This window comes from Alligator sinensis, unplaced genomic scaffold (genome assembly GCF_000455745.1).
Source record: "Alligator sinensis unplaced genomic scaffold, ASM45574v1 scaffold234_1, whole genome shotgun sequence".
In the NCBI taxonomy this organism is placed as follows: domain Eukaryota; kingdom Metazoa; phylum Chordata; order Crocodylia; family Alligatoridae; genus Alligator; species Alligator sinensis.
This window is the reverse complement of record NW_005842334.1, coordinates 1,462,410-1,480,264: the sequence shown is the minus strand read 5'-3', so window position 1 is coordinate 1,480,264 and position 17,855 is coordinate 1,462,410. Positions and strand designations below refer to the sequence as shown.

Sequence of the window (17,855 nt, the reverse complement as noted above, 5' to 3'; positions counted from 1 at the left end):
GGCCCCAGCGCTCTTTCCTGCCTATGCAGGGGGTCGGACTTGATGATCTATTGAGGTCCCTTCCGACCCTAACATCTATGAATCTATGAATCTATATGCATATATTCAAAACTAAACCATAAAGAGGTGGGAATGATTTATGATACCATCCTTGAGGTATTCTGGGGCAAGCATCAATGCTATGTGAAAGAGGGCTTGTGTGCAACAGTTTCTGTTTGTTCTCAGTGGAATCTCAGTTCTGTTTAACTGACAAAGTTTGAGGCTCACCTTTCTGAGGTTGATACCACAAATGTCAATCCCAGATAATAACTCTATTTTAAACTTATTTTCAGGTTTTTGGAGCAAAATAAACTGCGGAATTCGAAATGCTTTCATCTGTGAAAGGCACAATAGTTCTGCTCATTCAGGAGTTGCTCCTACAGCATCTTCACCTCAGGGCGGATGCCTTGAAACTTGGCTTTTGTTTAACAATCAGGTTCAGTAACACAACATGCCTTTTATAATATTTGGGCAGAGGAATTAAATATAAAACAAATCATTTATTACTTTTTCTTATATTGCATCATATATAGCATCATCCAAAGGTGTATTCTAATTGGCTGACTGAGTTTGGTGATGTCATACTCATGTTAAAAATTCTAATAACATTAATTAATGACTTTAACAGAAAAGTTGGGCTGTTGTGGTCTTGTGATGGTCCAAAAAATGTGCAAGAAGCAAGGTTCTTCTGTTGATATCTTTTATTGGACCAATGGTATGGTTGGAAGAGATGTTAGACAAGGTTTGGACATGAAATGTCCTTCCTCAGGTCTTGCTTCTCTTTAAAAAAGTATTATTATTGAATATAATATTATCATAACTAGCCTTCTTTTTCTACAATTTGTTTTTGATGTAAACACATGTAGTAAATGAAAATGGCAGCTGATATACTGAACTAGAAGTGTAAACAGTTTTCTGAATGAAAAAAAATTTTAAAAACTTAATTCGGTCACATTTTAAGTAAATAACAGCTCCCCTCCCTCCCCCCAATTAAATCAATTCTAAAAAACTTCAGACTGAAATTGTTCCTTCACTGTGTTAAACAGAAATACAATGCTATGAAAAACTAATAAGGAACTCAGTTATGCTCTTTCAAGGGCAAGAAACAGGGGAATAGACAGTCTCATTTAAAAATAAAATCACTCATATTCTGCACTCGGACAACTGAGAAAGATTAGCCAGTGGACTGGGAGTTTGGCTCAAAGACTCTGACAACCTCATGCAAGGAGCATGCTTGAGCAATACCTGGAAAAACAGAAACACCAAAAGTACTGTGCACAAAGTTTATTTCCAAACAGACTGTTTGTCTTACACAAAACAGCTAGAAATAAACAGATGTTAACTCCACTGCTTATTACTCTCAGGTGATTTCTCTGTGTCATCTCAACCCTTCCCTAAACCATAATATTTTTAAGAGACAAAGAGCAGTCATATCATTTCAGTCAGAGTGAATTTTATTTCGGTTAAATTTCAAACAGAATGAAAAAGTAATAAGTTCCCTAAAAAAGCACAATTCATGCTCCCAATGTTACAGGCTACACCTGAGCTGAATGGAAAATGACACAGCCCTTCAACAGACAGCAGATTCCTAGAAATGTGAAGCTTAAGTATATGTTAAAGAAAGCCATATTGCATAATAATAACTACCTCGTCTCATCAGTAGATCTCAAAATAATTTACAAGAGAAATAGATATAATTATCCTTATTTTAACAGATCAGGCAACTGAGCCATGGAACAACAAAATGATTTGTAGGCCAACATCAGAGCAAATAACAGAGCCCAGATCTCTTAATTTCTAGTCCAGAGCTCCATCCACAAATGGCCACTGTCTTCTCTTAGTTATAGTGAACTTCTTTCCAACTGGAGTATGTAAACCTTCACAGCGCTGCCCAAACAGCATCGCTTTAATACTCTGCATCATAATATATCATTTTAAAATACTTGTTTAATGAACTTGAACCAGATCTCATTCATCTAGGACACGTCAGGTTTGAATGATCATTGTCATGTATGATGGAGTTTGGAGCTTTGTGAACAAACTGAAAAAAATGGGGAAAAAAATCAATTTGGGTTGAACTGAAACAGAGATTTGATTTGAAATGTTTTGCACAACCCAAAATGAAAGTTTGTGTCATTTTTGGGTTATTAAACTTCTTTGTTTAACCTCTCATCTTTTACTTTATGTTTTTAAATGCTATTTTGAAGGCAAAAGTAAAAATTTAACACTGAAAGTGTCCAACAAAACATTTCAGTACTTACAAATTTTTTTGCAGAGTTTTAAGTTTTTGCTGCTTTTTTTTCTGGCTAAAACTCTCTCTCCCCATTGAAATTTTGCTGCACATTATTCTCATACTATATGTGCACTTATAACTGTTCAAACTATAATTTACATTTTGCTTAGAATTTCAAAACAGTATCTGTCTAATCCTTTCTTCCCCTCACAGTGCTATAAAATTTTGGGTGCCAGTGAAGAAGAAAGATTGAGCTGGCATTTGGCAAGAAATGCTTGTATAGAATTAAGAGGAAACCTGGCTTCTATACATAATGAACAAGTGCAAGGTACATCTAGATCCCTTCGTGGTAAATAAGGTTTCATCTGGTTTACTTAAAACAGGGGTGGGGAAAATGTGGCCTGGCAGCCGGATGTGGCCTGCCAGGCCATTCTATTCAGCCCGCGGAGCCCCAAAAATATTTAGAAAATTAATTAATCTGCCCTGGGCTGCCTGTCATGCTGCCCTTGATGGCTTGCCAAAACTCAGTAAGCAACCCTCTGCCCAAAATAATTGCCCACCCCTGCCTTAAAACAATCATAAATATTGGCTAAACTGCAAAGCTGCAGCTGCTATAATATAGTGTGCTGCTGTTGCAAGCAATAGTTAAATATAGGGAATAATGATAATAATATAGGGCAAATGCAGGTATCAAATTTATGCACGAATAGCTAACTCACCTTAATGCATGTCCGGATGTGTTAAGGTGCATTAACGCTGTGTGGGCATATCTACACGTGCCTCTTTTAAGTGGGCTTAAGCTAAAATTGCAATTTTAAGGTGCATTAAGGCCATGCCCTTAATGTGCCTTAAAATAGGTGATTTAAGGCTATGTGAGCCTAAATTTGAGACTTGGATAAAACAGGTGTCATATTTAGGCGCAAATAGCTAAGTTGAATTAGCCCATTTGTAGATTTGTAGATGTGCTAATGCGCATTAACATGGTGTGCGTCAATGGATACACACCACATTAATACACATTAGCACATCTGGATGTATGCTAGTATGACCTAGCTATTCGCAGCTAAATTTAATGCGCCTTAATGTGCATTATCACGTCCACAGGTAAATGCGCACCTAAATCACTTTAATGTGCCTTAAACAAAGGCGCATTGAGTTTAGGCATGCATAAATACACATGTAGACATGCCCCTTATGTTGACTGATTTGGGACTAACTTTAGATTTTAGTCCCAAGTCAGTCCACACACCACATTAATGCATTAGCGCAAGCATGTGTAGACAATGCTTAAATCACCTTAATTTGCACTGGGCAAATGCACATTAAGTTTCAGCACATGTAAAAGCACACGTAGACACACCCACGTTGTTGTTTTCTATGAACAGGTTATAGGGCTGTGGACAGAAATGCATTTGTAGCATTATAATTGCCATAGCATTTTGAAGCACTACAAAAATTTAGCACAAATATGGGAGGAAACAGTACTGTAGCAAGGGCAGTGCCAGTGGTAAGGATCCATTTACTTCAGTCATTGGCTGCAATTACCATAGTTCATGACTCACCAGCCCCTGATAACTTCCTGTACTTCTGCTCCCATTAGAAAAGCCTTGCAGCATGATGAACAAGATCCTAAAGAATGTTGATTATAACTTGTTAATGCATCTTTTTCCTGGGGAACTATAGGTGCGGCTTTTATACTGAGAATCTTCCACTAGTATTGTACTTGAATAAATTTTTCTGTCTCATTAAATTATACTATATAAATTTCCTTCCATTTCACCATCAGACATGAATCTAAAGTTATAAAATGTAATAGAACATTTGCAAGATTTTTCTGTTTAGTCCTTGAACTAATTTGTTGTTGCCATAGATTAAATTCTGGACAAGCAAGTGTCCTTATTGTTTGAGGAAAGACAATCCTTCTAAAACCTTTGGCGTTTTTCAGCCTTTCTCACCTTACATATAAAGGATATGACTGAAACCTGGATTGGACTGATTGATATAAACACTGAACAGGATTATCTTTGGACAGATGGAAGTGTGTTTGACTATTCCAAGTGGGCCCAAGGTTTCACATTTAAAAACGATATCAGCGATAGCTACTGGGGCGATAGGATATATCTCAACCAGAAGGTAAACATAAACAGACCAAATATTGCTAACCAACCATAAACTAGCTAGCAAATCCAGATTTATATAAACAGCTCAACATGTTTCTCATTTGCAGTTTGAATTTAGTATACAGGTAAACTTCAGATCAAAGTAGTACAATACTCTAAGGACAGGGTTCAAACTTTTATTACACTCATACTAGCAATTCTGATCATGTGTATGTATATGTGTGTGTGTATGTATGTGTATATATATATGTGTGTGTGTGTGTGTGTGTGTGTGTGTGTGTGTATGTATGTATATGCATATATGTATATATGTGTATGTGTATATATATTTGTAGAAGTCCAGGATGATAGCAGAATTTATTGAATTGACAATATCTAGAATTCTTCAATTTTTTTTAGACTTTGCTTTATTACCTCTTCACCTTGACATGGAATGAATTAAAATAAATAAATAAACCAGTATATTAAATATGAACGGATACATTAAAGATTAGTAATACTCTTTAGCGTGCTCCTGTACATCAAGAATAGCCTGGGAGCATCGTAAAGGATTAAAAGAAAATTCTTTCCCTGAAATTACATTTAAAAAATAGTTACTCATTCTCCCTTGTTAAATGCTGTTATATTATGTACTGGATTAGAAATTAGAGAATAAAACTGTCTATTGGACCTGATTTTTTGCAAATAGTCTAATTTTCTACCACTCTTGCACTTTTACCTACAAATTCTTATATCCTTGTTCTGTAGAGTGCCTGCATCGCAATGATGAAGAGATCTGTAGAAGAAACAGGATACTGGGAATCTGCAGACTGTCAACATAAGAAAAGCTATGTATGCCAGATGGACAGCAGTGAGTTCCATTTCACCGCCTTCTCAATTGAAACACATTTATGAACCCTTAGGCTTCTATGCTTGTGTATACACTGGGTGCATCTACATGTGTGCTTTACTGTGGAATTGACTAATTACCTCTGGAGTAAAGTGTCATTGTTTACATGTGTGCTGGCATTAGGGCACAGTAAATTAATTAACTCCATCAGGGACAGTGCTATCTTACAGCAGAATCATTTACTGCACAGAAAGCATGTGTGGATGGTGACCAGGACCACAACAGCTTAAGCCAGGCCAAAGCAGCCCTGGACTGACAACAGGTTTGGGGGGTTCATCCATATGACTCCACACTTTGGGCACTCTTGTGCCCTCCACCTCAACGTTGTCACCTGGAGCCTGGGGCCAGAGCCGTCCCTAGGGGTGTGCGGAGCCTGGGGCATATCAGCCTGTGCAGGGCTGGGGGGTGGGGATGGCGACTGCTCGCAGAAGCCAGCGGCAGCGTTGGTGGGGGTGGGGGGAGGTGACAAGCGGCTGGAACCAGCGTAGGGCCCCCCAAAGCATGGGGCCCAGGGTGGCCACCCCAATTTGCCCCCCCAGGGATGGCCCCAGCAGGGCTTATCCCTGAGCTTGCTGTCAGCCCAGGATGGCTCTGCCATGGCTCAAACTGCTAAGGTCCTCAGCACATGTGAAGATAGTGTACCCAGGAGCAGCTGACTCCAGCATGAACTGGGCTGGAGTTTATTGAGGCATACTAATTGCACATTTGATTTGCCCTCTTGGCCCTCAAGCAACTGGTATCAGAGAGCTTCAGCTGTCATTTTATCAGCTTGGATACCAGATGGAATAGCAATTATGAGCCAAAGGATCATAATAGACCTGCATTTTATGACCTTGAATGAATTTCCCCTTCAGCTCAGCTGTGCTTCCTTAGATTTTACCCAGGAGGAGTGGATTTAATCCACTGTGCTGATTGTGTGACAGGAAGGAAGTTTCAATTTTCCCATTAACAGGCTGCCACCAACATTTAGAAAAATAACTACTGGTTTTGGATATTTCAGTTTTTGGATTCCAAGGCTGGGAAACCTTAAAAGAACCTGACATCCAGAGGATTGATGTTTAACACTTTCTGAAAATCAAAGCCCTTAATTTGACTTATACACTCAGAAATAACTTGTGAAAATCTTGGCTTGAGAAATAAGAAAGTTTGTTCCTGGATGCTAAACCATAATAAAAGTTAAAAAATAGTTACCAGTTTTGCAGTATTGAAATACTATGTGGTTGTTGTTTACTGGGCTTTAACTTTCATGGCACGAACTTCCCTTTTTAACTCTTCTGCCTGCAGCCTGTATGCCTCAGGCCTCCAGCTGCCTATATTAGTCTTGACCCTCTCCTAAGCGAAGACGTCTGTATGCACATAATTCTGTTGCATAATTTTGTATCTACTTAATTCATAAAATCAAAACAAAAATGGTGTAATAGGTACTTTGCTGAATATATGGAAAACCCAGAAGTGACTTCAGGTATGCAGGCTGCAACTAAACCATGCCTTAAAATTAAAAACTAAACAAAAGCATTTTTGTGGATTATATTATTGGCATTAAAAATAGTTACATAGCCCATCTGAGTCTAGCAAGCGCTACATAAATATAATTGGTATTATTTGGGGAATTGAAAACTCATGACCCAGATTCCCTTCTAGATCTTCAGGTTAGGAACTAGCTATGGAACAGATGCATCCGGAACATTACAGAGCCTGCAGGAAGAAGTAAGGGGAAATGGTGGCTTTCATTTCAGAGCAGATTGGGTATCACATCCTTTCCTCCAAACAGGGACATAAAGTTGCCAGAGTAGTTGGGGTTTTCATTTGACTGGCAAAGAGCAATCTGCCGGTGCCATCAGTGTTGGGTGACCACAAAGGCAGTTTCAGTCAAATTTTGCCCTAGTCCTTTGGGGTTGCATATTTAGCTCAAGTGAGCCAAACCTGAGGATCCTGCTTCTGGGTATGGAGCACCAACAGGAGAATGCTGGTTTAGTGTTCTACCTATACCTTGGAAAGGGAAGAAGAACAGTTGCTTTGTTTGTCTGTTTGCTTCTTTCTATAGGATTAAGTTCACCCTTGCTTACTTCTATTTGGAGGACCTAAGTAATATGTAGATCTCATGCTGGACTTAAATATGTGACCTCCTGTCACAGCTGGTTAGGAAGAAATCCACTCTGTAATAGATACCTGGTTCGCTTTCACTTGTAACCTGATCTGTATGTGTTCCTGTGTCTAGGTTTTAACAGTGAACATATCCCACTATCTTCCCCCTCTGCCAAGCACATTGCTTACATTTATTATCCATTTGAAGTCATCTTTAAAATATCTGTTTAACCTGGGTTTTAAATGAGGAATGGGTTTTTTTTTCTCTTACTGATTGTGATGTTAATTTTGCAATAGAGTAGATCCTAGATACTTCTCAAGATTAGGTAACTAAACCCCACCCTCACCTCCAGAACAGCAGAGAACAGCTGCATGAGGTGCTCCAGCTGTTTCCTGCATCTTTTATTTCATAGTGTGCTTCTTCTCCAGTTACTAGCAGGGAATACTGATCTGCTGCAGCTGAGCTGAGAAGGGTACCCTTTGGAGTAAAACCTGAAATAAACAGTTGAATAGCTGGTCCTTAATTTGGGATCTTACTTTGCATTAAATTGGTTGTGGATCACACAGATATGAAGGACTTGGGTTCTGTTGTAATACATATATTTGTTGCTCAGTGGTACCACATCTTTCTTTCTTTTTTCTTTCTTTACAACAGAGCCTGAATTATTTTATTCCCCAAAAGTTCCAGTTTCTGACTTGATTCATTATGATAATAGTACCTATTCTGTCATTCATTCCAAAACAAATTGGGGAGAGGCACAAAAAAACTGCAGGGAAAAATCTGCAGAACTTGCCAGTGTTGTTGATCTCTACAGTGCTCTGTTCCTGTGGATACAGATTTTGCAGTTTGGGGAGCCTGTATGGATTGGTCTCAACAGCAATGTGGTAAGCACAGCAAAGAGAAGTAGTTGGGTATTATGATACTATTCTAAATAGCTCTCTAACTTTCCTTTAACTTTTGCTGCATGCTTTTTATAGGGCTGCCAGAAATACACTCCAGGGCTGGTCTGAAGCTGAGCATTGAGTGTGTGGGAAATCTGCATATTAGACCATGTCTTTACTGTAGTTGCCAGAAGTGAGTGTATCACCCAAGCTACCTTACAAGCTACCACACAAGCAGTTAGCTCAGGTAACAATGCAGAGTATGTGTGGCAGCATCAGTGTCAGATACCCAAGAAAGTACCCAGGTTTCTTGGAAAGCTAATAGAGCCTACAATGATGCCCGTGCCCCACAATCTATGCAGCATTTTTAAATGAGCTAACTAGAATAAAGGTAGCTTGGGATTACTGGTGCAATCAGACCTCAGGCGCAGACCGATGTTAGGGCCTGGTTCTAACTCATTGCAGTTTACATGAAGCACTATGAGTTAGCGCATGCCTCCCTTGCACCAAACCCAAGAGACTGTTGGGTGGGAGGGACAAGTGGGGGAGCTGGAGCCAGCCTGCACCAGTCCAGGTCAGCTTCAGGGCTGTCAGCAAGGGAGCTGCCAGCTGCTGAATGGCCAGACCTGGTGGGAAGGGCAGAGAACAGGGCCCCCTTGCCTCATGGCCTCACCCTAGCTACCCCAGCTGGGGTACTGGGGGCAGGTGGGGTGGGGCAGTGAAGTGAGGGGCTTCCATTCCCCACTCCTCTCCCTCAGCTCTGGCCTTTACAGCAACTGACAGCCCTGTGCTAGCTGCCCCCAGCTACTGAGTGTCCAGAATGAGGGGGAGGGGGGCAGGAATGGATCCTGCTCACCTCAGGGGCCCAACCCAGCTCCCCCCAATACCCCAGCTGGGCTAGCTGGGCGGGGGCATGAGGCAAGAGGGTCCTGTTCCCCACCCCCTTCTTCCCAGCTCTGGCCATTCAGCAGCCAGCAACTCCCTTCCCTTTTCCCTGACAGCCCAAAAGGGTAGGGCTACCCACCAGCCCAGCCTTGCCCCCCACATGATAAAGCCCTGGAGGCAACACAAATTTCCTAAGGCCCTCTGCTTTTGAGTGCCTTAATGTAATGCCTGATTTAACCAGGCTTAACTTTTCACAGAATCGGCAATTTTAGAAGCAATCTGCAGCCGTCCATGTGTGTTAAGTCACATCTGTAAAACGTTTCACGGGCCCTGTTGCTCAAAAACTGTCACTTCTGCCTGTGCCACGTGACTACAGAGTGTTAGATAGAGGCTCAGAGGCTTCCTTGGGTGCCCCTCAGATCGCGTTCCCCCACGCAATCTGCTCCTCTTCTTTCTGTTTCCTGCCCTGTGCTCCCTGCCTGATCTGCAGTTTTGCTTTCTGCTCCCTGTCATGTGCTTCCTAACCATTCTGCTTTGTTTTCTGTTCCCTGTCCTATCTGCCACTCTGCTGCCTGTCCCCTCCCAGATCTGCTGCATGCCACACACAGAGGCTGCCCATGCCACTTGTGGCACCTGTGCCACAGGTTGGCCATCTTTGCCTTGGATTAAGTAGGTCTTCAGTTATGTTCACACAGGATCAAAAAAAAAGATTCTTTTCTTCTGTAGCCCACACAAGTACATTTATCCTGCTAAGATGGGGTATGCTTGAATAGTTATTTGCCTTTACAAGGGCTACTGTGTTCCATACCCTGACAAAGTCTTCCTTCTTCATTGAAAGCCTCCAGCTGGATTCAATTTTCCATAAGCTCAAATCTGAGCCTCTAGGCTACATCAATTCTATATTGCCTAGGCCTTTTCCTTAATTGCTTCATCTGTCTTCATCATCTTTCTAAATTCTGTGTCTCTTAAAAACTTTTCCTTTTGGTCCAGCCTGAGCTCCGTAGACCTGTTACCCTGTCAGAGGTCCATGTCACAGATGGCTGTAGTGAAGTACACCAGGCCCACTCCATTCACTCTGGACCCTGAAACAGGTGTAATGTAGCAGCATTAGTACTTCAGTAGATATCACCATAGATAATCCTGGGAGAGCAAGCTTGTTAACATGCACCTGGCACCACAACAAGGAAGTGTCAATAGATCTGTCTTGGAGTATACTATGTACAGAACAGGCCTGGCAAAGCTCACTGTGGCACTCCCTAATTTGGTATTCCTATGGTCTAGATGTGGTCCATGTTTTCCTCACTGTCATACTGGAGAGTTCTTTCCCTTCAGATTTCATTACTAATCCTTCCCGGTTTTCCCACAGCTTTTCTGGGCCAGAGTTCCCAAATTATTCTTGGCTGCTAGCTCCTATTTTTATCTGTCTTCTTAGTAAGCCATATACTTTTTATACAGCCTTAGTTTAGAAATCATATGGCATCTCTGGAGGAACTACCTCTTCCAATACACTCTTCCTTAAGAGGCTGAGCTTCAGTAACACCAGGGCAGCAACAACTTTCCTTTAAGAGACCATCAAAATCTGAATGTATAGGGCAGTGATTCTCAACCAGGGTGCTGTGTCACCCTGGGATGGTGTATGATCCTTTTAAGGGTGCCATGAGGTGCAAACATTTACACATGATTCATAAGGTAAACCAAGATTTTTCAAACAGGAATCCATAATATCACAAACATTCTGACCCATTGTGGTCTTTCTCTTTGCAGCAGAGTTGTTCTATTACTTTTCCATAGTGAAAAAAAAATTGGGAAAGCTGGCATTTTCTGAGATGGCATTGAGTCTGAGAAGGTTGAGAACCACTAGTATAGGGCTTGTTGTTCTTATTACCTGCAGGCTGTTTGGTGTTAATTTGAATATTGTTATGTTAATCACAGTTAAGTTTGTTTTGCTTTTAGACTGACGGTTATTACAAATGGACTGATAACAGGAGACTCAAGTATGCTAAATGGGCCCATGGGGAACCAAAAGCAAGCATAGCCTGTGTTTATTTAGACCTTGATGGAGCTTGGAAGACAGCATCCTGTGATAAAAAGTATTTCTCTGTCTGTAAATGGTCTGATGGTAAGCAGCCAAATGGAATAATTTTGATTTTGTGACATGGAGCGTGAGTAACTGCACTGGAGGCTGGATCTGGTTATACTACAATATATGAATAATTAATATATATTAACAGACAACCTGTCTTCAAAATGCATTTTTCATTCATAGTGGATTCATTCAAAGCACTACTATTCATTGATATAGATCCCTGTTATCTTTTGGGACTCAAAGTTCTCCCTTAAAGCAAAATGTAAAATGTGGTTTATGGAAATGTTTCACAGTTCTTTAGGAGCCTGTAAAAGGAGTCTACTTATCAAATTACATGAATACATTAGAGTTTTTGGAAGTGGCTTTCATCAATGAAGGTATATTCTGCTCCTTCAAAGTAAGCAACATGAATGCAATAAGGTGATGAGTTACTAGCCAATATAGACAGTGGTTGAAGGGCAGCATGAATACTTAGACCTGGTAATTCTTGTTAGCCATGGTTTCTGGTGATTGTTGGCTAGTGGGCTGTGGGACATGCATTGGCATAATCAGAAAGATTGAACTTTGTAGTGATTCTACAGACTGCATATATGACTTTCACAAAGCACTTATAAACAGTCTTTGAGAGAGAACCCAGCCTCCCCTGCTTTATCACTTGAGTTACAATAGAGTCCTTTTAACTGTAGCAGTATGGAGGTTTAAAACCCTGGAGAACTTGGTACTTTTGTGTTAAAGATGTCAGTTCAATCCTTTTGGTGGTGCATATTCCAGCTCATATGTTTTTGCATCCTGAAAATTTCACTCTGATTCTCAGTTTTACATATACTCCTAAACTTAGCCAAAACAACCATATTGTGTTTTGTTTCATGTGCATACCAGAATATTCTATATGGCTTCCAATATTAACTTATTACCATCATTATTTTGATTAAGAAATGTGATGTATGGCTACATATGTTTAAGATATGCACAGTTCTACTTATTGCCTCCTGTGGGTATCAATTAGGGGTTTGTGAAATGGGCCATATTCAATTCAGATTTGGATTCAGCCCGAATCGGGGACAGTAATTTGATTCGATTATTCGAATCCCTGTCCCGATTCAATTTGGCTGAATCCGAATCTGGAGATTCAATGCTGAATTGGAGAATCAGTGATTCTGCCATAGACACAGCTTTAAATGTTTTTTTTACATACCTTGAGGTAGCAGGCACAGCTCGTGAATGCTGTGATCGTGGGGCAGATGGAGCATCCCAAAGGGAAGGGGGGGAGGGGGGCCTACGCACTTGGCAGCGAACCCAGAAGTGGACCAGAAGTACTTCCAGTGCACTTCTGGGTCCGCTGCTGAGTGCACTGGGACCCCTTCCCCTGCGCTTCTGTAGGACGCTCCATCTTCCCCATCATCTCAGCATTCATGAGCCATCTGGTACCTTGAGGTATGTAGAAAAAGCATTTAAAGCTGTGTCTATGCCTGAATCATCAAATCTCTCTGAATTGATTCAGAAGTTTCTGAATCAATTCAGAGCGATTAAAGGGTCTCCTGATTTGATTTGGATTTGGAGATTCGGCCACCGAATTGGGCTGAATCTCTGCCAAATCGAATCAGCAACTGAAGCTTTGCACAGCCATAGTATCAATCATATAAATGTTAGCAGGTCAGATATTGGATATGTTTGGTTGCTATAATGTGTACCATCTGATAAGTCTGGCACAGTTAGAGTGTGCTACATCCCATTCTTTCCTCCTTCTCACCTCTACCCAACCTCTAGAGCAGGTGGTGTAGGGCAATATTGTATTACCAAATGATAATGTCATAGGGGTCAGAAGCTTCATTTGTTTGATTGCATACCTCATCACTGGGTGAAGATAGGCAACCCAAAGAACCTATGGGTCATTGGTCCTAAGGTGGTTCACTAAGCCCCTTACAAGGAAGCGAGAAAGAAATAAGGTATTCCAACATTCTTTCTGTTGCCCAATTGAGGACTACTCAAATTCAAGTTACATTTGTAATAATTATATTAGACTATACTTTGATGGACTGCACCATGTTCTCACTTACTAAAATCCTGGCTTTCTTTAGACTGGCGATTTTTTTGCTTTAGTTGTGTTTTAGTTCCTCCTTTCTTAAGCTTCATACTGACCTTGATCAGTATTTCTAGCTTCTGTGGATGTCAACGAAGGTGCATGTAAAGGCAAAGAGCATTGTTTCTTTGTGACTCAAAGAAATTATGGGTGCCTATAGACATGTGGGACATCTGTTCCAATGTGCTGTAATTACAGCATGTCAGAACAGACTCAGTTAATTAATTAGCACACTCTAGCAGCCTCGGCATCTTGTGTATTCAGCGTCTCCATGTTTCAAATGGTGACAGGGGTACTTTAACTAAAACTCATCCAACAAGCTTTAGTTACAGTGCCCCTGCTGCCATTTTGAATCATGGAATACCAAACGCACAAGACATTGACAGTGCTTCAATTAGAGCAGCTTACAAGAGCCACTCTAATTAAAGTCACTCTAATTTACACATACCTGCCCAGCACTTGGACTATGTGTAAAGATGTTTTATATGCAGAATGAACTACTATGTACCAAGGCACTACAACACTACTATTTCATTAGTTTCAGGTTCTTCCAATGTGCTGTAATAGTTATTTGTGCTCAGAAATCTCCTGGTGAAATTGTTTTCTTTTGTAAAATGCTGATTCATCTAAGGCCATATACAGACATTCATTTTTTCCTGGGAGAGTTGCTGCTCTCCTAGGAGAAACCATGACTGTACAGATGTTCAGGATTTTTCTCCCAGAGCAAAAATGGGTTAAAATAAGCTGGAACAATCAGAGTTAAAACATATCTGGGAGAGTTTCTCCTGAGAGAGTGAATGTCTGTACACCATCTCTTCTGAGAAGAGCTACAGCACAGACCTCCAGCATTCCAAGATGTTTTTTTCTACCCTTCTCCCTTCTCCCACAGGGCACTCACTGACTCTACTACAGGTTTCCCTCAATTTATGCTGTACATGCATTCCCAAAGAACAGTGCATAAATTGCATTTGCATAAAGCAAACCCACTTTACAATGTAACAAAAAGGGATAGATTCCCATGGTGGGGAGGTCCCTCAATTTATGCTGTACATGCATTCCCAAAGAACAGTGCATAAATTGCATTTGCATAAAGCAAACCCACTTTACAATGTAACAAAAAGGGATAGATTCCCATGGTGGGGAGGGAGGCTGGGACTAGGGAAGAGGCAGGGGGAGGGGTGCCACTCCATGGGCTGCACAAGGCAGCAAAGCAGAGGGAACAGAGCTGCACTCCTCCTGACCCCAGCTGCAGTGGCCCCGGGAGTCGCTGGCACCAACTGCCTGCAGCCAATGAGCTGCACCATGCTCTGTGTGACCCCACTCACCTCTGCTCCTGGGCTGTACCATGCCCTGGTGCAGGCAGTTGGTGTTCTCTGCTCCAGGGCCACTGCAGCCAGGGCTGGGGTAAGTGTTGTGCCCTGCACCATTCAGGGCTTCACTTGCCTGCACTTACCCCAGCCTGTGCTGGAGTGGCCCCAGGAGCAGCTGACACCAGCTGCCTACACCAGGGCACGGTGCAGCCCAGGAGCAGTGGGACAGGCAGACCATGGTGCAGCCCAGCAGCTGTAGGCAGCTGGTGCTGGCCACTCCCAGGGCTGCTGCAGCCAGGGCTGAGGTGAGTGGAGCCATGGCCCTTTCTCCTCCCCCCCACAGACTTACCTACTTGGGCGGGGGGTGAGGGCGGGTATCTACGCTGATCGCATAAGAGTGAATTTACCTTTTATATAATGAATTATGGATTTAAATATACTCATCACATAAGAGTGCATGCGCATATAAAGAATCTGCATAAATCGAGGGAAACCTGTACTCAGAATTTTTCCTAGTGTCAATATTCAGAACTTCACTCAACTCTAGTAGTAATGAATAATTCAGACCTTTATTTGTTGCATTGTGAGTGAAGTGTGACTTTATGGGATAATAACTGCCAATTACAGGAAAGTGCTTGACAGCATTTTATTAACGTTTACAAGCCCTATTTTTAAAAATGATTCTATATAGAAGAAATAACAAAATAGCCCAAATTACATTGACTTCAGCAGGGCCAGGACATCATCTATCCTTTCTTAACAGTTACAGTTCCTACAGACCCTCCACAACTTCCTGGAAAATGCCCTGAATCAAATGATGACCAATCTTGGATTCCTTTCCATGGTCATTGCTACATGTTTAATACTGATGAAATAAAATGGAGTGAAGCATCTGTTCAGTGCCTTCAATTGGGTAAGAAGCAATTGTATTGGAATTTATTTATATCACACTTCAATGCTCACTTTGTTCTTTTGAATTTTGCACTGTTTTTGTTATTTTGAATCCCAGGACAAAGGGCTTCTGTACAGTACGGCAGCAGTGCCCCAGCTTGTACAGCCCTAAGTCCACTTTACCCACTTCCTCACACATGCTTCACGCGTAGAAACATGCTGGAAAATATTTCAGATGGGACATCAGATTGTTGTTCTCAGGCACACTAGAGATGAAGATTTGATCCGGGCAGCAGAGGGACTTCCTAGATTGTCTTCACCAACATATTTCACAATTTGGAGCACAGATACAGGAGCAAGCAGTCAAAGAGTGCTCAGGGGTGGATGGCCTGGGATATGCTACCTCCATGGTATAGGGAAGCAGAGGCATAGTAGGGCTGGTCCACACTTGGGGCAGTCACAATGCACAAGGCCACCATAGTGGTTATTTCTGTGCCCCCTCCCCCCGGACAGCTGCTGCCCTGGTTCCATCCCCCGTCCTACGTACACTGTCTCTAGACAAGGATCTAAATTGTTCCCTCTCCTGCATCCTCATGACTTTCTCTACTCCCTGTTAATAAACCTGTTTATTCCCTAGTAGCCTACTTCCTGTAGAGGGTTTTATAATTGAAACTCCTACTATTAAAAAAGGCTGGTTTCTAAAGCAAGATGGAGTAGTAAGTATTTAATCATAGGCTGATTTGTTTCCTAATTCATTTTTTAGGAGCTACTTTGGCTTCCATAGAAGATTTGGCTGAATCAAACTTTTTAACTGTCAGTATTGAGCCCCTTGCAGACAAGACAAGTGGGTTTTGGGCAGGAATATACAGAAATATGGATGGTAATGATTTTAATTTCAATAATTTATTATAAATATTCTGAATGAAACAGACTGTCTATAACTATAATAAGCTGTCATAACCTATCAGGATCTAATGCATAGAAAATAGAAATTCATCAGGAAATAGTTTGAAGAATTTATAAAAAAAGATGTGAAGTGTTTTGCTTAGAAATCTTAACTGGAGATTTTGGTCTTATCCAGCCAAAATAGATCCCTTAAAATATTGTAGAAAAGAGATTTATGAGTTTTTTGTTATGTTTCATTAACAGTAGGGCCCATGAATTCAGGACATTCAAGTGGAAGGATTCTTATGGCTACAGAAATGTATACAATGCAAAAATCTAGCTTTCATTAGTACATGTTGTAATAACAATAAAAACAGTTTTAACAGATGGATCCTCATACAGTTCCTGAAAAGCAGAATATAGAAGGTCCTTTCTTTAAGGAGAAAGAACAGGGGTGTATTTGTGCTCCAATTGGGCTGGCTATAATTGGGGCTATTATGGGGACCAAAATTGTCTGAACATAAATTAAAAGTGCTTAAAGGCTGTTATGATTTGTGGTTGTCTTTCACAGCTCTCTGTGAACTGCACAGAAGCCTAGAATCTGTGTAACCCCTACAGTTTCTGATTAGTTATATAAGAGCATAGGACTAGAATTCAATCCCCTGGCCACTGAATCCATTTTCCTGTGTTCACAGGTAGCCACTTGTCTACAGCAGTCCACAGGAACATCTGCTTCAGCTTTTTTCTCTCACCAGAGCCACATAGCATCCAGTTAAAAAAGTAATCTACTGTATGCCACAGGGAGAGAGCACTGTACTAGCAGTGAAATTATTTGGGAAAACTTGTTCAGACTGTGACTTGTGCTAGAGAGGAAGGCAAAATAAAATCAAATCAAATCCTTACAGTCCTTGCTAATTTGACACAGGAGAGTTTTAATTTGACCCTCCCAAATCTAGCTATTGTTTTAACTCTGAGCGAGTAAGACCCACCAGGCAAGCATCTGAGAGGTTTCTCTGTATCGGTTAGAAACATCAGCATACCACAGACCATCTCATACCTTTACTCAAGGTGGCTGTCTAGTGCTTAAAAGGAAGAGAAAAAAAATCCACCGTAGAAGCCAAATGATATGTTCAAAGGAGAATAGATTATTAGTGTGCAACGTAAAGAATGATATTCACAGATGTAAGGAAAGAACTAGACTGTAGATTACCAGGATTATCAGACTTTAGATTATTGGTTAGGGGGTGAGGGGTGGGGGGAGTTGTGTTTTGGAGAGAAAAAAAAGAGATTACCAAAATGCTTAATAGAAAGAGAATCCCCAGTCTAATGTCAGTCAAAAATCCTCCCTCCCTCCCTTTTGTTCCTTCCAGTGTCCTTAAGATCCTTTATAAACAGTGCCCAAATATTTCAAATGTGGATGTCTAAAATAATATATCTGTGTCTGAAACTGCTGTCTCATCATACTCCTAA

General features: G+C 41.1%; 1 protein-coding gene across 1 annotated transcript in view; it reads left to right on the top strand.

The window, feature by feature from the left end:
- The window catches only part of LOC102376958 (macrophage mannose receptor 1-like), an 80,054-nt gene that overhangs the window by 53,709 nt on the left and 8,490 nt on the right, over window positions 1-17,855 (top strand). The window contains exons 18-25 of the mRNA XM_014522277.2: window positions 333-475; window positions 2,486-2,600; window positions 4,218-4,405; window positions 5,140-5,242; window positions 8,022-8,251; window positions 11,087-11,252; window positions 15,373-15,522; window positions 16,264-16,380. Of these exons, the coding sequence (XP_014377763.1) occupies window positions 333-475; window positions 2,486-2,600; window positions 4,218-4,405; window positions 5,140-5,242; window positions 8,022-8,251; window positions 11,087-11,252; window positions 15,373-15,522; window positions 16,264-16,380 (1,212 nt within the window). The remainder of the gene's footprint in view (window positions 1-332; window positions 476-2,485; window positions 2,601-4,217; window positions 4,406-5,139; window positions 5,243-8,021; window positions 8,252-11,086; window positions 11,253-15,372; window positions 15,523-16,263; window positions 16,381-17,855) is intronic.